Raw genomic sequence first — 21,130 nt, 5'->3', positions numbered from 1 at the left:
CTAACGACTGGACTTTCGCCGCCACAAAATAAAGGCCGTCATGAACACGCAAAGAACGCTCCCCACCACTGGTGCCACCAGAGCCAACGAGGAGATTTCACCCGGGTTGCTGCGCTTACTTCGAGGGCCGCACTCGGCTAAAATAAAGTGACCATTCCTGGTGTTCGGGACGACATTGGATTTCCCCTTTGCATTCTTGGTGGAGGCAGAAGTCGTCGCTGACCCCACTGCATGGTGCTCCAGGGCATCCCCTGTTGTTTTTTCCTCCACTTTTATGCGGCTGACGACGGGAAGCTCGTACCACAGGTTGGGGTCGTTGTATAGCACGAGGGGAGATGGCTTTTGTTGGATCTCGTGATTAGAAGTCTGAATCAGATATGTAGATGGAGCGCGGTGTAAATCGCGTATGACGATGCGGTAGTTTTCGATTGGTTTAAATATGGTGTCAAATGCGTCAAAAAGAGGGGCTAAGTTGACACGACGGCTCATTGCCTGAATAATTGATATATTTTGCAATGGTTCCAGCTCCTCCACAGCAAGCACTACGTTTGTGATGTCCTTCAGTATATCATCTTCATATATGGCCTCCACACGCATGTTGGGAACCTCGTCTGGGCACAGGTTTAACACCTCCTGCCGGTATTCCTTGCAGTTCACATAGCAGTAAGGCACCGCATAACGTTTCCATACCGGACCATACCCAAAAAGAATGTCGTTTGCGGATTTAAGTTGCTTCAATACCTGAGCAAAGTCGTAATGGAACTCCATCAGGTCGCCAGGGGTAAGATCATGGAAATGCCGCGGTCGGTAGTTCGTGATCAGTGGGGCTACGACAAATTGTGCCACGGCCGTCTGTGGCTGCCCACTTTTCCCAAACCGCTGGTCAACCTTAATGTGTGGAAGAGATGTTTTGCATCGCTCTCGTAGCGGCGCCATAAACGGGGAGACACTGTGCAACAGAGCATTTGCAAAGGCCTCAAAGGCATTCTTTTGAGCCATCTCACGTTTTTGTTGTGCCTTCGTGGGTTTCTTCCACCTCCGGTTGCCCTTCGAGGTGAGCGGGGGAAGTGGTCTACCGTTCTCGTCCAGCTCCGTTACACCCGCTGCGGAGGAGGGGTGGGTGGAGGAGGCTATGGCTGCGGCTGCGGCTGCGGGTGCTGTGCGAGCATGCGCCTCGCCACTGACACTAGCACTCGACTTGGAAAGCAGAGCCGCCGGTGCGTTTACCCACTTGCCGCTCACTAGTGGCCTCACCTCGTCCGTGCCCGGCAGTGCCGGGTACCGGCTGGGGTCCATGGCTGTCACTGCACCTTGTGGTTTTTGTGGTGAGTTCTGCTCAGCGCTGACGTTGTGGCCCGGCTTCGTGTGGCCTCCGTCCAACTTACTGGAGGCATCCCTCTCCCCGTTCATCTGACGCTCAATCAACTCCTTCGTGAGAGCCATGACACGCCCAAATTCCTCCGCCCAGTTCACCCCCTCCAGCTCTATCGCAGCGCCCCCAGCCACCGCCGCCGCCGCACACAACCCCGCACGCGTGAAAGAAGGGTAGTACGACGGGGACGCCATGACGGCGTCAAGAGATTGTTTCTGCTGTTTTTGTTGCTCCTCTTCTTGCGACAACGATGGCACGGCGGCATCATTCTTGTCGGCTGAGACATCGGCGGCCACACCATTCCCTACAGCAGTGTTGCACTCTCTTTCACTCGTGGAGGCCGGAAGCAGAAACGACGCAAGCTCACCAGCCGGGCGCCATTCCTTTGCGTTCGCATTCAAAGACATCCTCCTGTCACCACTCCTGTTCTTCGCTTTGCCTACCTATATAAAACCCCGCCGTTTTCTCCCTCTCAATATATGTGTATGTATGTTTATGTATGTGTTAAATTGACTCTCCCAGACAAATTTGTTCACTCACTCGGACGCCACAACTTTACTCTTCCTTTATTTTATTTATTTATTTATTTTCTTCACCCCTCTGCCCCACCCCTTCTTCTTTTTTTTTTTTTTTTCTCCTCCGTTCTTAGTAATAACAGTCCCTGAGAAGTTGCAAATGAAGGTGAATAGGAATAGTCCTTTCCGCAAGTACAAAGAAATATTAACATGTATATATTTATATACTTATATATTCTACATGACCGCTGAAACTCGTTGGGTGAAAAAGGGTGAAAAGGACAGGGGAGGCGTGAATGGAAAAGTGCCTGCCCACAATGAGAGCTGATTTTGTGCGTCACACAACCGACGCACACATGCACACAGACACAGACGCAGAGTCACCTGCACAGAGTGGTGCGTATTGAAACATAAAAAAAAAAAAAAAAAAAGATGGAGAACGCTGCCGCCGGTGCCTCTCACTGACCATCCATCAGACATGCTTCGTGTCGGACCAGCATGCCGTCCTTCTCTCAGCTGCCTCTGCTCCCTTCCTCCACCTGCCGCGTCGTACAGGCACTCAGGCCTGCACGAAGAAGCTCCGGAATACTGTTGGCATGTAGTTGCCGTACTCCATCACGTGCGGCAGGTCACGATGCCAGCACGTCTTAAAGTGCAGCAGGAGCTGATGATGAAGTAAGTAAAAGCCCACCTCAAAGTCGCTCTTTTCGCTCCATTGAGTGCGAACCGCTTTGCTCCGATTGCCGCCACCGGTTTCGCCCTTTTCCTTGTTGCCGCAGCTGCGTTCCACCACTTCCGCACGTGCATCGCCCACGTGGCGCACCGTAACACCAAACTTCTTTTCGTTGTCCTCCTCTTCTCTACGGATGGTGTCATACAAAACCTCCAGCTGCGGTAGAAAAAACGTGTGATCCTGCTGCAGCAACAACTGCGCCGTAAACTGAATGGAGACAACGGCCAAAAGATACCAGCTATGCTCGCCTGCAGCAATAGCCCTCTTGTTGAAGGCCATCATCTCCTTAAATTCCGCGTTGTGTGTTTGAGCAAAGTGCAAAAACTGCCGCAGGGCCAAGACGCCACCCCCGCGGAAGTCCGTTGCGGGATCGAGCCCTTGGAAGCCAAACTCCACCCACTTATCACTGCGATGGGAGAAGTCGGCAGGCAACTTCCCCGCTGCCGCCCATAACTCCCTGAGCAGGCGCATGTGTTCTGGGTTCTCAGCATCAAATGATGTGGCGCGTTCCATCTTTAAACGGGTAGCTTGTTCGCTGCAGTGACAAAGCTGACACAGCATCTTCCGCACATGCGCATCCTGGAGCTCAGGTGGTATGGCGTCCGGCGGGGCATCCGCCGCCAAGAGACGCTGCAGATATGACAGAAGGACGGGATCAATGAAAATTTTCTTCTCATTGCCAACGCCGCGAAAGAAGTACACCAATTCGCCCAGTGTTGCAATCTCCCCGTGCATGATGTGATGTATCGCCTTCCTCGTTGCCATCTCCGGCTGCTGGCCAGCGACAACGCCGTTGAGCACAGGCGAGCGACGGCCACGGCAGGAGGATGGCAGCAGTTTGCCCAGCTTCCCTCCCCGATGCGCGTGATAAATGAAGACGGCAATCCCGCCCATAGCAACGGCCATAGTGAAAAGACTCACATGGTCCGCCAGAGAATGGAGGAACGATGTCATCTTGCGCGCCTCCCTTTTCGTCCTTTTATTTGTTGTTGTAGTTTTCCTTTTTCTTCTTCTTGACGGATCTCCTGTCCTTTTGCCTCGCTGCTTTATCCAAACGTAAAGGTGGACTCGCACCTGCTGCCGTGAAGAAAAGGGGAAAAAAGAAAGAAAAAAAAGGGAGGAAAATAACCAAATAGAACCGAGTACAGTTCTGGAACCAAAAAAAGAAGAAGAAAAAGAGGTCGGGGTAAAGCAATGGAAACAAGAAAACAAACACACATGGCAGAGATATTGCCATAGGCGTGCGTGTAAGTACAATCCTGTGGCTGCAATGTTAGCCAAATACTTATGTGTGTGAGGGTGTGGGTGTGGGTGTCCATTGAAAGCAAGTCATAACAATAATGTAAATTCCAAATACGCAGTGTATACATTTAGAAATGCGCACTCTACTCCATCTACTTGTCACACACACGACGAAACGACAGCAGCCAGGCAGGAGCCTCATCCATCCATGTTGTGTTCAGGTTTATGGTGGAAATGAAGCCAACACTCGCGTCATGAGGCCCCGTCGTCTCCGTGCACAACCTAAAGAGAGGAAATGATCGTAGCCCAGTAAAGGCACGGAGCAGGAAGACACAAGTCAAAGACTGCCATGCTGATGACGCCATGTGTGGTTTCTGCCACATACGCTCCAGCGAGGCACATAGCTCACAAACGGCAGGCTCTGCAAACCCCAAGCCGCAACAGAACACCACAAGATGAGAAGACAACTTCTTGTTGAAATCACCCGGTGCAGCATCATTTTCTGTCCCGCCGTCTGCAAGAGGAACAAATGTTTCGTTGGAAAGAAGCCCGGGAGTGAAGACATCGGCCTCGCACAACACAACTTTCACATCCTCATCCTCCCTCTGCTGACCCGCACCTCCGCACGGCAGCTTCACGCGCCACCGCTGCCTTGTGGGAGAATACACGAGCGACGCGCTTCCACGCATGGCGCGGCGGGCAATTTGCATTCGTGAGGGCGCCAACTCCACACCCACATGTGCCCAATGAGCCGGCAGCATCGCATCTCGCTGAGCCAACAAGGACCACTCAAACAACAATTTCCCCGTCCCACTCCCAACATCAACCCCCACGACAGCATGACGAGTCGGTTGGTGCGGGCCTTGTGTTCCCTGCTCCTCCACTTTTACTTCTTCACTCTGGGCAACAATGCCACCTCGCTCAAGGCACTGCAGCACGGCACGGTGGAGCTGACGAACTCCCTTTGAAGTGAGTTCCCCGTAGAGCTGCGGCCCAACGCTGGAACCCGTGCCTGAATCCGACACATCGGTGCCAGTCACCACATGTGGGGGGAACACCGCGTGTCCAAAGACCCGTGTATCCTCGGCATTCAGATTGTATCCCTCCTCCAGCCCATTATATACGGCGTTTAACTGCTCTTCAATCGTGTCCAAGAAGCCCGTTCTCTTGGGGGGTTTGAGTGGCCCTTCGAGTCGCATCTTCTCCATAAGCAGCAGCTGTGGGAGCAACTCGGCGGCCTCCGCCCCGTCTCCACTAATACCACCGTCGCCGTCATCGCCAGCATCATGATGGCAACTCGATTCCAGGAAAGCGCAGGCTTCTTCGTAAAGTGCGAGTTTCATCTCAAACACCACCTCGCACTTCGCTTGAGTCGCATAAAACCACGCATTCATCACACCCCTTGCATAAATTAAAAAAAAAAAAAGGAAAAAAAGGAAAAAAGAAAAAGCAGAAGTGCAAAAAAAGAAAAGTCGAATAATCCCCACCGCAGAGCACATCCTCTTGTCGTTTTTGAACATCCGCAAAACTGCGGGTGCGCCTGTCTGCCTGCAAGCAACAAACGTGAGGAAGCTAAGCGTAAATCAAAACAAAGAAAAAAAAAAAAAAAGAGAGAGAGAGAGAGGGAGGTGACGCATTCACATCTCCGCTTCTGTTCTTTCCTTCCACTCATTCCTTCCCTTCACTGCAGGAGTGGGCGGCCAGGTAAAATACAAGGGCATCCGTTTACAATTTATTGATAAAGGGCCCCAAGAAAAAAATAAAAATAAATAAATAAATAAATAATAAAAAAGGAAAAAGTAATATCTGTGTATTTACGACAAATAAATCATAACTCTTCGCGACACGTGCGCGTCCATCATCCTTCATTCTGTATCTTTCATTTGCATGTTCTTTTGTTGGTTTATTTGTCTCTCTGTGAGGCCACTAGCCCCGGCGGTACCGGCGCTGAAACGCCTGAAATCTCGAGGAGGGAACACCGCCGGAAAGATGCGATGAATAACCGCGATGCCAGCCTCGTCCCCTGCCTCTCATGCCCCCTCCCCTCGCTGCAGCAGGCGCCTGATCGGAGAAAATTTGACCGGAATGGGGCTGAAAACCATACGGCTCCCGCATGGCAGCATCCGAACCGTACCGCACAAAATGTCGACCGTCCCGGCCGCGGCTTAAATGCGTGAAAGAATCCCTGGAGTGGGCATAAGGCATCCTTTGGCTTTGATTCATGCCGCGCAGCATCGAGGTGAGGGCCAACACCGCGTTGGGTTCTGCCCTTGAGACCACTGGCGATCGGCATTTCCCCAAAGAAGGCTCTTTTGGCGTTTGAAGAAGCAAAGATCCATCAAAGCACGCCTGATCGGAAGTTTCTGCATATCTGTCGCAGTGGGTTGGTGTCCAGCAGCCGACCGATTCCCCCGTGCGAGTGATGGCTGCACCCGGGAGGCAACCAGGGGCAATAGGGATTTCCCAAACACCTCCCCGTTCTCCTTCTCTCGCTGCTGCAGGCTCAATATACTCCTCCCAAAGCAGATCGCACGGACAGTCGTCGTCCATCCATGCAGTTACGGATTCATCAAGAAATGCATTCACTTGTTTGTCCTCTGGAGGCACGTTGGACGAGGCGAAGAATGTGCGCTGGTCCAAAAAGACATTCATTGGGTCATGATGCGTCTCTCCCCAACTCAGAGGCGGTGGAAATTCATTCCCCTCCTTCAGCTCCCACTCCTCAGCAGATTCTGGTAGATGCGACAAGAAACACTCCTGCGGAGCCCAAGTTGGGGCATCCGAGAGTGTCCATGTATCCGGTTCCCACGGAGAGACGTGAAATGGCGGCGAACACGCCGGCTCCGTCCACGTCTCCTCTGCACTTAACTCACCAAAGCCCGGGCAAGGAAGTTCCAAACCCCTTGGTCCCATTTGGGCTGCCATCGTCGACTCAGCGTGGTTGTATTGACACTCAGGGTGCGCCGCATCACCGAGCGCTAGTGGGTGTTCCCCCGCCCTCGAGTGCCCCACGGCCATGTTGCATGCTGGCTTTTTCCATCCTTCAAGTGCCTCTTGCCGCGGCAGTTTCGCAGAAGAAGAAGCAGCTGCAGCAGCTGCTGCAGCAGCCTTCAATGACCACTCCAGTGCCATACAATCCACCCCACCCACTCGGCCTTCTCTTCTTGCCGAGGAAGGGGACCGCCTACCGCCACTCTCAGACGATGATGCCACAGTAGCATCTCTGTTGGTATGAGACCTTCTGGGGAAGCCTTTTGGTTCATTCCTGTTGTCCGAGTAAAACGGGTGTCGCGAACGCCACTCATGCGATGTTGTCGGATGGCGATGATGAATGTTACGGGAACGACTGTCGTGGATGTCATTGTCAGCGCCACGAAAACCGGTACTGTAATTTCCAGAGGGTTGCCAAAAAGACGCTCGGGCCTTGCTGCCACCTGTCCAGCGGAGCATCGCACTGCACCTTGACCGCAGTCCTAGTCCACCGCCCTTCGTATCCCCCGCAATCACGTTTCTCTTCTGTTCGCCTCCCCGTGAGTCTTTTGATTGCGCCCACCTCTTTTCTTCACAGTGGCCACAAAAAAAAAAAAAAAAAGGGAAGCGGGAGAAGGAAGAAAACAAAAGAAAAAAGAAAAAAAAAGGGCAGTTTATACATGCGTTTTTCCTCTCGCTCTTCCTCTCCCCCTGTGCACGTTCATTCACACGGAAATAAAACACATGACGCCAAATAAACAGACCAGAGGCAAAGCACACAGCCGCCACAGCGACCCAACAACACATAACTGCAAGATATTTCCGCACATGTCAGTCCAAACGGGTAGACCGAAGACACACATAAAAACACAGATATGTTGTATACATGTATACAACGACGATAAATGGAATTATACATCGCCGTCCTGGTCGTCTAGAATTGGCGTCGTTTAAGGCAACGCTTCTGCAATGAAGGGAGTCGTACTGTGCGGCCGGCCCTTCTCCGTCATCAAGATCAAAACACGATTCACATCAACAGAAATCGTGACGCAAGAAACCACAAACGAAGCCCAAACTAAAAGAATTATGACGGTGACGTAATCGTTGTGTCGGATTGTCCATTTGGCGTTCATCCGGAGAATGTTTGCACGACAATCATCCATGCATGCATGCATGCACACATAGAGAGAGAAAAAGAGAGAGCGAAAGGGAAGGAAATAGAGGGGGGGAGACTTGTAAGCACGTCTATTATTCCCCACCAGCAGCCTCACATCATCTCCGGATCGACCTGTAAAAAACACCGTGTCCTTTTTTTTTTTCTTTTTTTTTTTTCTTTTGAGTAGTTTTTTGGCGATGAGGAATTGGGGAGGGGGCACGCGTTGAGAGAAGATCCGCCAAAAAGAAAAAAAAAAAAAAACTTGCAACAACAAAGAGGGAAAATACACAATAAATGAGAGCTGGGCAAGGCAGCACCCCCATTTACTATTAAACCCCACAAGGGGAGAAGAGGAAGAGGAAAAAAAGAAAAGGAAAAAAGGAATAGATTGAGAACTCAAAGAGAGACCAAAAAAAAAAACACGCAGCCATATGTAAATATAAATATATGTGGAAATAATTGGGTCTGACACACACGCCGCGGTCAGACGAATATGTAGATTCATTCCCCCTCCCCTCCACGCCCCCAGTGTGACGGAGAGAGCAAACCCAAAGCGGGGGGGAAATAAAAATAGTAATAAAAGGGGTTGCTGTGTGATGAAAACAAGTCTCATGTGTAGGGGAGAAAGAAATACAGAGAGAAACAAACAGACAGAAAGAGAGAGGGAGAAATTTTCTTTTTATTATTTTTATTAATATTATTATTATTATTATTTTCCTTCATATATTTATTATTACAAGAGGGGTGGGGGTGGGTGGGGGGTGTGGAAGTACACATCTATTAAATATATACATACATATATAGACAGATAGATAGATAGATATGTAACTTCCTTCTCTCTCTCTCTCTCTCTGTGGGTGTGTGTGTTGATGTTTCCTTCCACAGTTTTGTTTTTTGTTTCCTTTGCTTTTCAATTAACTCTCCTTTTTGTTTTGTTTTTTTGTTGTTGTCGTTGCCTTTTTTTCTTTTTTTTTTTTTTTTTTTTTTTTTTTTTTTTCTTCTGTGTGTGTGTGTGTGTGTGTGTCTTTTGTTTTTGTTTCTTTTTCTCTACACAACCGCCCTCTGCATACATGCATACACATATATAAGTATGTACATATATATATATATACAGGCCTCATGTAGAGTCTCTGCTTCTTCCTTGTTTTTTTTTTTTTTTTGTTTTGTTTTTTGCGTGCGTCGTCGCCATTTCTCTGCTCCTCCTGCGCCGGGCGAAGGCGGCGGGAGAAAAAACAAGCAGGAAGAAATAAAATAAAAATAAAAATAAATAAAAAAGGAAAATGAGGGGGAAAAAAAAGGGAAACAAAACAAACACAAATAAACACAAATAAACAATTTAGTTGGAAACACAATTGGGGGAAAAGGGGAGGAGAATGGGGGAAAAGGGAAAAAAAAAGGAAAACCGTCAAAATTTTGTTTCTTCCATTGGCCCAGTCGGTGGGACACAAAAATGCTCTTCGGCTCGTTGCTTTTCCTTCTCTTTTTTTTTCCCCTCCCCCGGGGTCCCGCCCCTCCTCCTCCTCCTCGCCTCATTTCTCATGCATCAAAAACCACAGAGAAGGAAACACAAACACACACACACACATATATATATATAAAGAGAGAGAGAGAGATTTATATAGAGATGTATGTTTGTATATCTACATGGACGACTTCTCTTGTATCGTCCCTCGAGTGATGGTGCCGCCCACTTTTTTTTTTTTTTTGTTTTTTTGTTTTTTGTTGTTTTCTTTGGATGGAGAGGAAAGAGGGGCCTTTCGTCATAATCTCCTCCTCCCCTTTTTTTTTGTGTGTGTGTCTCTGTTTCGCCCTCCCCTCCATCTCCCTCTCCCTGTCTCCACACACGCCCACACGCCTTCCCTTCATAAGAATACACGGCAGTTGTGGATTCCTCCTTGTTTGTTCCTTTCATTCATTCCCCCTCCTCTCTCTCTCTCTCTCTTTCAAGCGTAACGTTCAGCGTAGTTCAGCAACGGACCATCAAATTGGACCCATTGATAAAAGTCCGGCAGACCCTCCACAATGGCGCTGACATCCATACCCGCGGCAGTTGGCGAAGAAATCGGTGAGCCATTGTGATCAATGCTCTCCTGCCCAACAACTGGTGTCGTAGAAGTCATTCCAGCATCGGCATTGGCACTCTCCCGATAGTGTCGATACCCTCTTGCCCCCTCAACCAAAAGTCTTTTTCCAGATGGTATCTTTTGTGTTCGTGTTAAGAATAACCGCGCCCCTATAGAAGTGGAAGAAGCACTAACAGTACTAGTCGTAGTAGTCGTCGTATCTCCTCGTAAACGAGTTAATGACACCTCCACTTCATCCTGGGAAGCATCTAAGTTCTTGTCAACGGCATAAAGTCCCTTCTTTCGCATAGCTTGTCGGCAAAACCCCTCCAGCGCATTCCATGACATCAGCTGTAACGCAGCGGTGAGAAGGAATAGCGGGGCTCGATAGCGACGAAGAGAAGAAGTGCCGCTGTTGTTTGGATTCCGTCCAGCGTTAGATTCTGGTGAGTTAAGACGTGGGCACGGCAAAAACCAGACATCAGCGCGACATCGACTAGGAATAATTCCCACAACAGGAATACGTACCGTGCCATGATATGTAGAGCCCTTCTCTGACGGAGGTGAAAAAAAAACATGCTGTGAATTCCGAAAAACTTCATTTGCGGAAGCCTTTGCACAGGATCGTCCAGACGGAGAGAACTTTGTATCATGGCTCCCCATACTGGCGCTTGAGGTCTCCATGACAGTCTGCGTCTCTCCACTACTGCCAGTTGATGCAAAAGGGGCCTTCTCAAGAAGTGGCATGCATACAGCTCGCATCGCATTGTCGTTGTTACCCTCACACGGTGAAGGGGATACCAAAGAAGACAATGGTAATGACATCGGCGTTGAAATATTTGACGTCCACATTTCCCAATGAACGCCTTCTCGATCACAACGGAATACAGGGGACATCCAGTCGCCGTTCATCATCGTCACAACACTTGATGCTCGGTTCCCTGCCACATGACGTGGCGGTCGCAGTGCATAATAAACGATAAAACTCCCACAGCCATGTTTGGCCGTATGGCATTGGTCATACACTGGTTGCCAGAGAACGGCAAACCATGACTGGTTATCGAGCTCCGTCGTATTTGCGCTAAGAAGAACGGAATACCGTTCATTGGATGCAGCCAGTTCATGCACCTGCTCCAGAAGGAGACTACGTTGGTCTGGTCGTTCCGTTGCCCCCCATGTTAAAAGCCCAATTTCTGCATCGTGTGATACCTCTTCCATATTCTCTTGTGTAGCCCCATGCAACGTGGAAGATGTTGGTGCCACAGAAGATGAACCCGAGTTACTCCGATTCTTTTCTTCGGCACTCACCTCGAGATTGGCAGCAAATCCACCGTCATAAAAAGAAGATTGCATGTGAGTTGTTCGCTTTGCTGTGCCTGGATGAGAAGCAATGGAGGAAGTAACATCTGTACTCTGATGTATAGACTTTAGCTTTGCGTATGTCGCAGATTTTTCAAGAAATCGAAGCCTAAATCCACTAAAAAACGGAACGTACACTACATGTTTTTGAGGAGGACGCATTGGTGCCAAAGAAGCAGGCTCCGCAAAAGGAATCCTGCAGGCAAAGGGGAAGTCCAAGGCCTTCCATATATTTGCAAGTGAGATGGAAGGCTCCCTATACGTTTGTGGCGGTGCGTCACCTCCTACTTCCTCTTGCCCAGGCGGCACAGTAACCCCTGAGAAAGGGGAAACCCATTCCAACTCCTGGTCCATTTCCACCACAGGAGAGACAGCATAAATAAATGAAACAATATTTCCATAGGACGATGAATCAAACGGCAATTCTGTATCTCTCTCCTCAAATAAAACTTCCTGCGCCCCACAGTGTTCATATAATGGCGCCTGAAGAATATTTTGGCAGACAGTTGCCGAATTAATTGGTGTACCCCTTAGAATGGCATTAGAAGCAGACTCTCCATCGGCATATCCTTCTCCTTTCGAACCGAGTGGAGCCAATACACTGTTGTTCAGAGGCAAAGAATTTTGCCGCATTAAATCAGGCATGGTTGTTTGCTGGCTTCCAGCAGCAGCAGCAGCAGCACCACCACCACAAGAGTCCATCGTAATTGATGCCCCATTCAAGGGAATCCTGTTATTGGCATTTATCCGGTTGACTCCTGATGCCTGGGTTGTGGATGGGCATTGAAAGGAAGCAGAATTTGGCGTCATTGCATTGAAAGACCGCGACCGTTGGTGCGCTGTGGAAGCGCCGTATGCATTCAATGATCCTGTCGACAGTGTCTGTGACTGTAAAAGAAAAGAATCATGATAATGATGTTTGTGTTGCTGTTGTTGCTGTTGAGAATAACAATGATGATACTGGTGATGTAGAGCCCGCATAGAGTCCGTCGACGCAAACACGGGAGAGATTTGATTCGCCTCAAACGGTTCCCCGCGAGGATGCCCCTCAGCCATATTGCGCTGCCACCCGTTGCCAAGCACTCCCTCAGCACTTTCAGACGCTCTTATTTCCTCCTCATGCTCCAATGGCTCTTGTGGAATCCCTACGGAGGATTTGGGGTTATTTTCTCTTTTATGAGGTGCGGTGCGCAAAATAGAGAGATCCTCCTTGGGCTCACTAATCAGTCCATTCGTGCAACACGTTTTTTGTGGGATGAAACTTTGATTGCCCTGCCCACGCTGAGTCATGATGGCATCATGGTATGAAGGGAGCGAAGCACGTCGTGTCGTATCCGCTGTGTTCTGCAAAGGCGTCACAGAAATCCGGGAAAAAGAGGGAATAAAGCCCAAAATGTTTTCCGAGGAAGTGAATGTGACTGCCTCGCCCCTACCGGCTCCGGGACCCCAACCGCTTTTGACGCTACTGCTACCGTTAACATCATCAAACCTCGTTGTACTCGTTTGGATATGACCTCCGGCGTGGTCCCGCCTGCATCTTCTACTGGTCGTGCTGTCAGACTCGACAAGCGGCTGATGTTCATGCACTATTTTCGGGCTGCAGGGTTCACTACCATCACTTAAAGGAGGCCCCTCAGCCGCGTGATCACGTGGTAAGCTACTCGTCTCCTCTCTCCCTCCCTCCTCCTTCTCCTCCTCTTTATCCGGAGTGGCTGGAGCCGCGTGGCGTACCGGCTTCAGCGCCTCCGTGGTTGGAACCCCATTCTTCTCCGTGATCGAATTCGCCAAGTCACATACCGTAGATAGTGAGGGATCCATCCCCGTGTTTTGTTGTTGCTGCTGCTTCTGTATTTGTTGTTTTTTTTGATGATGATGATGATGAAACATGTACTGATGCTGGGCGTAATGATGTTGACTCTGATTTTGGTAGTAAGGCTGGCTGTTCTGATTGCAGTAATGATGATGATGATGATAATAATTATGTTGATTATGTTGATAATTGTATTGGTGACCTGAAACAGCAGCAGCGGCGGCGACGGCAGAATGTGCAGAAGCACCGTAATACATCGATCCAGAAGACCACGCTTGCGGAATTGGTTGGCCAAAAGCTCCACAACTGAAATATGAAAAAGGAGCAACGGGGATACTACTGTAACCGTATGGATACATACTGCCTCCTGCCGCATCGTGGCTGCATGAATTTGGCCACTGCGTCGGAGTGTCGTTCGTGCTACTATTCATATTCCTCACTTCCTGCACCTGCTGCGTCCCCCTTCCACAGTCTTTCGCAATGACTCCGCTAGATGGCCACGTCTTTAAAGATCCATAGCAGCAAATGCTATTCACACGCCCCTGCTGTGCAGCTTCACTACGAGACACCACAGGCACCAAAGATGCCGTCGGCGCTGCAGCCATTGCCGTTGCAGGGGGCGTTTTACTGCTGTTTACTGGCGGTGGTGGCGGTGGTGGTGGAAGTGAATACATCTCACTGGACGCTGCAGGTTGCACCCATCGCAGTTGCTTCTCAGTGGTGCGCTGCGGCTGGCCGCTCTCTCGCAGCAACGGAGCAGCTCCATGCAACTTATTCCCGTGGCGTGTTTCCGCATTTTTGCTGTTTTCACCTCTGCCGTACCCCGCGACTGCAACGCACTGGTGGCTAACGCTGTTTATGCGGCTGTAGAAGTCACACCCAACCGGCGCGTGAGACGCTAAAGGCAGAGATGCCATTTCCCCCTCACACGCGTTGGCCCGCATGTAAATCTATCAAGAAAAGGAAGAAAGGAAGAAAGAGAAAAAGAATGAAGAAAAGGGCATTGGTAGGAGAATGCCAATAAACGGAATAAAGAAAAAAAAAAAAGATAATTAGGGACGGTAGAAAATTGAAAAAACGGCGTAAAGACACATGCAAACACAAACACACAAACTCACATGGCACTTGACTTTTCTTTCCCCATGAAATATATATTATATATATTGTGTGTGTGTGTTTCTTCTTCTTTTCTTCTTCTTTTCCCCTTTTCTTCTGCCTGATTTTTTCGTTTTTTTTTTTTTTTTTTTTTTTTTTTTTTGCCTTTCATGCCAATAGGCAACCACGCCGCGCATTCCGCTCATGTACATGCAGGAAGGGTGGGGAGGAGAAACGGCAGGTGACGGCAAACACACGCACACACACTGAGAGCGAGAGCGAAAGGGAGAGAAAAAGGAAAAAAGAAAAAGAAAAAGAAAGAAAACAGCAATTTTGTGCGTCCGCCGCACATCCCCTCACCACCACAAACCCGCATTCGTTTGCTTCCTTTCCCTTCGATAAATTCCCCGCCCGCGCGTGTGTGTGGGGGAGAGGGGAGAGGGAGGCCCATCCATTATTAGGAATGTTGACTGAGGCCTGTGTACTCTTCGCAACATACATTCCACGTACCGCACCACCACACAAGCACGCATACATTACCGTACAAGAAAATAGATAACACCAAGCCACAGGTGCGGACACAACACCACTCACGCACTCCCTCACTCACTCATTCACCTCCCTCCCTTCCGTGTTTGATCATGACAACACGGGAAGAGACGGAAAAAAGAGAGAGTGAGAGAGAAAGAAGCATCAACGACCACACAAGTAGAGAACAATGAATAATAATAATAATAAAGGCCATAAAACAAGCAAAAATCTTCATTGTCAGTGGCATGTGAAGAAGGGGTAATGGGGGGAGGGCTTTTTTTTTTTTTTTTCCTTTTTTCCTCCTCTTTTCATGTTCCTTTCTTTCTTTGTTGTTGTGTTTTGTTTTTTCTCTCATCTCTTTTTTCTTTTTTCTTTTTTTTTTTTTTTTTTTTTCGTTTTGCTTCATGATCCCCTTAACTTAGTGCATACAGCACCTCCAACACGGATTGAGCTAAATGCTTCACTTCCCTTGATGTCTCATTTTTATTCACCAACGGCCCAACGATACTCTCAATTTGACGAAGCTTATCGTAGTAAAACTGTCTCTCATTCCTCACCCTTATGAGCATCTCAGACGCCGTCGCGCTGTCGTCACTCCCCCATTCACTCATCGACTGCGAGCCATGGCGAGAATGCGCCGGCGTCTCGGTCTCCACCACCTGAATCAACGCCGTATGTGCGTTGTGCGAGGCACTCAAGGACGGTGATTTAGGCCCACGGTTTGGGGCCGTCAACCGTTTTTTCCCCGCCATGGGGGAGACAAAGCGACCGTTGGTGTCCGTGTTTCTGCAGTCCAGAAGAGGGCGGGTGACGCTACTCTTACGTGATGCATAAAGCGTGTTGGTGTTATTGGTGGTGTTGGTGGTGGTGGAATTTGCTGCCACGGCCTGCAGAGAGTCTGCACCGTTGGGGCGTGCAAGACTCTTTTCTTTGCCGCCCATTCTGCCACTCGGTCCCGCGACCGGGTCTCGCCCGGCCTCCAGGCGTTTTGTGCCGTTACTATTTCGCAACATCGACGACACGGGGCGTGTGATCGCTGCACCATCCCCTGCTCTGCGTAAGGGGGTTCGTGCGGTGCTCGCATGTCGATCCTTCGACGCCGACAATGACCGCACTGTGGTGTCGTGGCGACCAGTGGAGACACGACCTGCTCTCCCCTGCGATGCCTGCCTCCCCGCGACGGAAGGACGAGAGTCTGAAGAACTCAACGGATCATGAAAGGAAGTTGCCGTCTTTGTTGTCAATGGAACGGGTTTGGAAGCGCTTTCTTGGCTGTGTGCGGAGGGGGGCAGCGAGGACGCGCCTACCCGAACCGATGTAGCCCTACACGACCTCAATGAATTTTCCTTTACGACAGCGACTGCAGTTGATGTCTTGTCAACTTCTATTGGCTGGCTTTCGTGGTCTTTCGGCAGATGCGTGCTCCCTGTTCGGCCGCACGCTCCCGCGGTGCCGTGTTCCAGTGACTTTCCCGATGAATGATTCCGCGCCTGTCCTTCCCCCCTACTCTGTGAAAGCGCGTCGTAGAGACCGCGAAACCACTGCAGCAGCTGCAGGTTCGCCTGGTAGGCCCCTTTGATAATCTTGTCCGACTCCTCGGTCAGCAGACCGGGTCGCGGAATGCCATTCTTCTGCAGGGCATCCGTAAAAAGCTTTAAGTTTACCACGGCGTCAAACTCGTGCTTGGCGTTTGTCTTGGCTTTCGTCGTGAGCGGCGGGTACGACGTTGGCAGCAGTGAAGGAAGAAGCAGCACATACGGTACACAGTTGCCGCACTGCTCCACTTTATGCAGCCGCGGAAGGGAGTGTCCACCGGCAGCGGCGTTTCTCTGGAGCAACTCATTCAACCACGCCAGGAGTTCCGTACGGGATTCCTTCGACGACACAACTTGCAGCGACGCGGGCATGCGACCGTGGTCCATGACCAATGTGCTGCACTTCCGGCTAAGCCTCACGGCAAAAGAGGAAAAAAAAGCGAGAGAAAAGGTCACCGGATAAAAAAAAGAAAGGGGAGCGTAAAATGATGGTCATTTTAACAGGCATTTGTAGTACGTGATGCCCACCACTTCATTCATCCATGCATAAACTTTTTTTTTTTGAGTTTTCCTTTCGTCTTTGTTTGTTTTTTTGTTTTACCCGCCCCGCCCTCCCTCCAGTAATAAACAACTCCGCCGTGTGGCTCTTTGCCGGCACCAACGCCAAAACGTTCCTACCACCACCCACCCACATCACTGCCCATAATCCTCACGCTCGTGTGCGTAACAGGCACACGCCAGTGGACCGCTACAGTCACAGTGAAGCGTAAGGGAGAAAATAAAGGGAGGAAAAAAGAACCGTCTCATGGGCATGCGTCCACCTTCGCTTCCTGCACAAGTTCTTTGGGGTGGCGACGCGCAACGTGTGCCAACCACCGTGTGCGAGAAGCAAAGGTTGCCATGCAGTCATCATATGGGCAAGTGACGGTTATGTCGGTCTGCGATTGTCCGTAAGTGGCTGGCGGCAATAAAACCTCCGCCGCACGAAGTGCGGTTGAATGCACCTCCTCCGAAAAAAACGCACCCACTCCCTCGTGTCGCGGTCGGCCTTTGAAGCGTTCTGCGGATCCGCCACGGCGCTTTGAAAGAATACGGCGACTACGTTTGGTTACTGACCGCGGTCCAAGTCGCACCACCCCCTCATCCCCCCCGTCAACGTCATCCCCACTCTCGGACGCAAACGCATCCTCGCGAAAGGGGCAGTAGCACCTCAGGTGGCGTTTGACTTGCTGGCGACTAGAGAGCTCCTGCTCGCAGTTGGGGCACAAGAAGATTGTATCGGCCGGATCGTCTGTCTGCTCCGCAGAAGATGTCGCTACATTCGATGCAGAAGGCTTCAGGGACAAATGCTTGGGGAGCACCCTCGGTGGGTATGGTCTTGAAGAGCAACGGCGCTCGTGAATTGTCCGCGACCCCTTGCACGACAACTCCGTGCCGCAGAAGCGACAAGCAAAACCGACCGTCGCCGGTGAGGCCCCTGCTTCCGTCCCCGCTGCGGCATTCCCAACGGCACTTGCGTCACTCGGTTCAAAGTGTGTCTCGTGCCCCGAAGACGCCGCGGTGGTTGGGGTCGACCATGTCGTGATCAGCTCCGGGTGAAGTCGCAAAACGTGTCGGCGTCGGTTGGTGCTGGTTGTAAACTGCGCGAGGCAGAACTCGCACTGGTATGGCCGCTCCTTCGTGTGCGTGAGAAGGTGGCGGTTGTAGTTGGTGCGGATGCTCCTGCTCGGCACACCGGTGATGACGCGAGGGCAGTGCGGGCACTGCAGCGAGACGACCCGATCCCCTTGTCTCTTTGCAGGGCGTGACGATGACGCCTGCAACTGCCGCGTCGGCAACGTGGATGCTGACATGGACGCCGCCTCATCACTGCCGCCCATCCCCTGACGCCTACAGACCCACACACAAACGCACACGTAGTTAATTGTCTGTTCCTCCTTTCCCACCGGTAGCAACACTGTACGACGGTGACGACAGTCAACAATGAGAGCAAAAGGCAAAAATAATAAAAAATAAAATTTTTAATTACACCAAGGAAAGAAAAGGTGAGAAAATTATCGTCAAAGCGATGGCACCTTTTATTTTTTGTGTGTGTTTCCCTCGCGCAGAAACCGCAGAGCTAACTTCGATAATGACATGCGGGAGGAAGAAAAGAGTGGATAGAAGCAACAGTTATTCACGGTAGCAAAAAAAAACAAAGAACACGCGCCTCAACTCTTCGGCCAGTTGGACAGAATACCCGCCGCAGTGTGCATGAGAGAAATGGCGGGGGCACGTGAACCTCCCCTCCACTCAATTCGCACCGCAACACGCGCAGAACAAAAAAAAAAAACACGAGGCCGTTAGCAAATATCAAAAACAGGACAAATAGAGGCAGTGATGCGGTCAGACCTTCTTTTGTCTTTTCACCTCCTACGCCCTTTCACGCTTTAGTGAAGTCCCCTGCACGGATTCCACGCGCTGCAGCTGCCTCGCCGGAATTGCCGCCTGCTCGTGCCGCAGCAGCCACACTTTGCGCCACAGGCCGGGGCCAAACCCAGTTAACGCCCGCGACGCCCCAACGACGCGGTGACACGGCAGAAAGAGGCACACATGATTCTCACGCATCGCCCGCCCCACCGCCCGACTGGCACTCGGTCGTTGACATCGCTTCGCAAGTGCGCCGTAGGTCGTGATCTCACCCAATCGCACCTCACGAAGCGCCGCCCACGCAGCCTGCGTCAATGACGTCGACGGCGGGTACCGAATGGGAACGCCATCCAAAAGTGCGTGCAGTTTTTGCTGGCAAAAAGAAACGGACGCATCACGGCCGCCCCCGCTCATGGGGGGGAAGGAATAACTGAAGTATCGCCGCAATTGCCGCACTGCGTACGCACGGGCATCACTCGTCTCACTGTCGTCACCGTCCTCTTCTTCTTCCTCCTCCTCTTTTGCGGTCGCCGCGGCTTCCTCGATCAAAATCTCACGCGGCTGATAAGCCCGCCGTAGTCGGCAGACTGCCTCCTCCTCGCAGTCCGTCCAGTTGCACAGACACACCGCACCCTCCTCATCAACAAGCACAACACACTCACCAATCGGCGTCGGTGTCGTGTAGCGGTACACACGCAGAGGCGGGACCCCCACCACCGAAGTGGTGGCATTGCCGAAGCGCAGTGATGGCGTGGACATTTGACACTCAAACTCTTTTACAGTAATGAAGGCTGAAAAAAGAAAAAAGGACAGTCGCCATGACATCCGAGCAAAGAGACAGAATAACAGACATTCGGCATGCAAGAGGGAGTAAAAAAAAAAAAAAAAGGAAAAAAAAGACAAAAAGTCTCCAATAAAAAAAAGGGAAAATAAAATGGACGCGTTTTAAAAAATCACATCATCCGCTTGCGTGCATTCCCGTCCTAATTGTTTGGCGGGGAGGGGGGAGAAGGAGAAAAGCAGAGAATCAGAAATGGCCTTTTTATATTTTATTATTTATTATTTTTATTTTGATCGTTTTGATGTTTGTTTGTCTCTTCCTTATTTATTATTGTGACGCTTTATTTCTTCTTCTTCTTCTTCCCTTCCCTCTCTCCCTCTCACTGGGCCTCCACTACACTAATTGCTCATGCCGCCTACTATTCGCAGGACTCCTCCCCTCTGTGGAACTCAGGGTGCCCAAAAACAAGCCGCATAGAAAGAGAAAAACGTGCCCGGCTACGAGCTCATGGCGTACAGCACGTCCTGCCCCGTGATCGCCGACAGATTGTTGCAGAGTGTTCTTGCCTGTTCGACAACATCATCATCGCGGTCTTCAGTCATCTCCACAACGGCGGGCAACATCTCAGCCATCAACCGCGCTGCCAACTCGTCCCCGCCATCGGCGTAAATACCGTCGAGACACAAAAGTGTCATGCGTCGCACATGACGGCTCGGGTGACGCAGTGCCTTCAGCAACTCGTTCTGCGTCCTGCTCTGCAGTTTGGACGATGTGAGGGACTGAAACAGGGCCCGCACGGCGGGGACGACATGGTGCTCGGCACGGAAGGCATAGTCGTGTGTGGCGTCCGCCAAGTACGACAGGTTTGATAACTGCCGCACCACTGCCGGCATGACGGAAGTAAACACCTCCGGCGTCTCCAAGTAGTTGTCCATAGGCACGCTGTGGTCATGATCAGGCCCAGCCGTCTGCGCGAGCGCCATTCGACGCACGCAATCCAGCGCTCCTTCTAGTGTCAGTGCAATGAGACCCGCCGCGTGTTGCATGGCGTGTTGCGTGGCGGAGCAGTATCCTGTCAGTGTCCCAACAACATACGGCAGCAGAACAGGAAAACCAAAATCCATGATGGACCCCAGTTTCTCCAACATGTGGTTGCATAGAGCGTAAAAAAGCACCCAACCGTGAACGGTTGTGCGGGGCACCAACGCTGTGTCATCCCTTTCACGCGTGTCTCCTTCAGCCTCCATTTCATCCTTCTGTTGTTGTTGTTTTTCTACACGATTGAGAAAATGTTCGGCGGCACCGCCAAACGCCCACTCGGCAACGGTCGAGAGGTACCGTACGCACTGCTTTGCCTTAAACTTGAGGAAAAATGCCATGTAGGCCTCCAGCACCGGCTGCACAATGTCACCTGACGGAAGTGACGGCGCAGTGGCGAGTGCGTGAAGAGAGGCAAGCCAAAAGTTCTCTTTGATCGTTGCCCCATCGACGAGCACATGGAGGTGCATAAGCTCCTCCCGCTTCAGACCTTCCACACGTCGCCGCACGCTGGTGTAAAA

General features: G+C 50.8%; 9 protein-coding genes across 9 annotated transcripts, besides 37 other annotated features; all 9 read right to left on the bottom strand.

Annotated features, from left to right (window-relative positions):
- On the bottom strand, window positions 1–1,779 carry Tc00.1047053508347.80 (hypothetical protein, conserved; the record flags this gene model as incomplete). The annotated part of the gene is made up of 1 exon (XM_812385.1): window positions 1–1,779. The coding sequence occupies one exon, from the start codon at window positions 1,777–1,779 to the stop codon at window positions 1–3; it is 1,779 nt and encodes a 592-aa protein (XP_817478.1).
- Window positions 1–14,193: part of a sequence feature (heterozygous, Esmeraldo-like haplotype) that runs on past the window's edge.
- Window positions 1,938–1,962: a sequence feature (AT_rich).
- Window positions 2,298–2,318: a sequence feature (AT_rich).
- Window positions 2,447–3,574, bottom strand: Tc00.1047053508347.70 (hypothetical protein, conserved; the record flags this gene model as incomplete). Its single annotated transcript, XM_812384.1, has 1 exon — window positions 2,447–3,574. The coding sequence occupies one exon, from the start codon at window positions 3,572–3,574 to the stop codon at window positions 2,447–2,449; it is 1,128 nt and encodes a 375-aa protein (XP_817477.1).
- Window positions 4,015–5,382, bottom strand: Tc00.1047053508347.60 (hypothetical protein, conserved; the record flags this gene model as incomplete). The annotated part of the gene is made up of 1 exon (XM_812383.1): window positions 4,015–5,382. One exon carries the CDS (start codon window positions 5,380–5,382, stop codon window positions 4,015–4,017), a length of 1,368 nt encoding a protein of 455 aa, XP_817476.1.
- Window positions 5,276–5,311: a microsatellite.
- Window positions 5,453–5,490: a repeat region.
- Window positions 5,626–5,647: a microsatellite.
- Tc00.1047053508347.50 (hypothetical protein, conserved) lies at window positions 5,789–7,639 on the bottom strand (the record flags this gene model as incomplete). The annotated part of the gene is made up of 1 exon (XM_812382.1): window positions 5,789–7,639. The coding sequence occupies one exon, from the start codon at window positions 7,637–7,639 to the stop codon at window positions 5,789–5,791; it is 1,851 nt and encodes a 616-aa protein (XP_817475.1).
- Window positions 7,438–7,499: a sequence feature (T-rich).
- Window positions 8,016–8,064: a sequence feature (CT-rich).
- Window positions 8,141–8,169: a microsatellite.
- Window positions 8,329–8,372: a repeat region.
- Window positions 8,608–8,659: a sequence feature (CT-rich).
- Window positions 8,668–8,702: a microsatellite.
- Window positions 8,770–8,811: a microsatellite.
- Window positions 8,913–8,989: a sequence feature (A-rich).
- Window positions 8,990–9,012: a microsatellite.
- Window positions 9,013–9,033: a sequence feature (A-rich).
- Window positions 9,055–9,099: a microsatellite.
- Window positions 9,133–9,160: a microsatellite.
- Window positions 9,237–9,256: a microsatellite.
- Window positions 9,457–9,514: a repeat region.
- Window positions 9,680–9,721: a microsatellite.
- Tc00.1047053508347.40 (hypothetical protein, conserved) lies at window positions 9,932–14,164 on the bottom strand (the record flags this gene model as incomplete). Its single annotated transcript, XM_812381.1, has 1 exon — window positions 9,932–14,164. One exon carries the CDS (start codon window positions 14,162–14,164, stop codon window positions 9,932–9,934), a length of 4,233 nt encoding a protein of 1,410 aa, XP_817474.1.
- Window positions 12,073–12,092: a microsatellite.
- Window positions 12,314–12,379: a microsatellite.
- Window positions 13,075–13,115: a sequence feature (GA-rich).
- Window positions 13,275–13,421: a microsatellite.
- Window positions 14,176–14,219: a sequence feature (CT-rich).
- Window positions 14,194–14,386: a sequence feature (haploid, non-Esmeraldo-like haplotype).
- Window positions 14,387–14,485: a sequence feature (areas merged during assembly that could not be assigned to a particular haplotype. This can correspond to areas where the two haplotypes were merged or to regions with more than two copies in the genome that were merged during assembly.).
- Window positions 14,397–14,478: a sequence feature (A-rich).
- Window positions 14,486–21,130: a sequence feature (heterozygous, Esmeraldo-like haplotype).
- Window positions 14,596–14,639: a sequence feature (CT-rich).
- Window positions 14,903–14,933: a microsatellite.
- Window positions 15,121–15,239: a sequence feature (A-rich).
- On the bottom strand, window positions 15,260–16,768 carry Tc00.1047053508347.30 (hypothetical protein, conserved; the record flags this gene model as incomplete). Its single annotated transcript, XM_812380.1, has 1 exon — window positions 15,260–16,768. The coding sequence occupies one exon, from the start codon at window positions 16,766–16,768 to the stop codon at window positions 15,260–15,262; it is 1,509 nt and encodes a 502-aa protein (XP_817473.1).
- Window positions 16,934–16,980: a sequence feature (A-rich).
- On the bottom strand, window positions 17,185–18,261 carry Tc00.1047053508347.24 (hypothetical protein, conserved; the record flags this gene model as incomplete). Its single annotated transcript, XM_812393.1, has 1 exon — window positions 17,185–18,261. One exon carries the CDS (start codon window positions 18,259–18,261, stop codon window positions 17,185–17,187), a length of 1,077 nt encoding a protein of 358 aa, XP_817486.1.
- Window positions 18,380–18,409: a sequence feature (AT_rich).
- On the bottom strand, window positions 18,794–19,615 carry Tc00.1047053508347.20 (O-6 methyl-guanine alkyl transferase, putative; the record flags this gene model as incomplete). Its single annotated transcript, XM_812379.1, has 1 exon — window positions 18,794–19,615. The coding sequence occupies one exon, from the start codon at window positions 19,613–19,615 to the stop codon at window positions 18,794–18,796; it is 822 nt and encodes a 273-aa protein (XP_817472.1).
- Window positions 19,663–19,696: a microsatellite.
- Window positions 19,830–19,862: a sequence feature (AT_rich).
- Window positions 20,069–21,130, bottom strand: Tc00.1047053508347.10 (hypothetical protein, conserved; the record flags this gene model as incomplete). The annotated part of the gene is made up of 1 exon (XM_812378.1): window positions 20,069–21,130. A coding segment is annotated over one exon (1,062 nt), but the record flags the coding sequence as incomplete, so codon positions are not given.

This window comes from Trypanosoma cruzi, genomic scaffold (assembly GCF_000209065.1).
Source record: "Trypanosoma cruzi strain CL Brener 1047053516785 genomic scaffold, whole genome shotgun sequence".
NCBI classification, from domain to species: Eukaryota; Euglenozoa; class Kinetoplastea; order Trypanosomatida; family Trypanosomatidae; genus Trypanosoma; species Trypanosoma cruzi.
The sequence above is the reverse complement of the archived record's forward strand: the minus strand, read 5'-3'. Positions and strand labels throughout refer to the sequence as shown.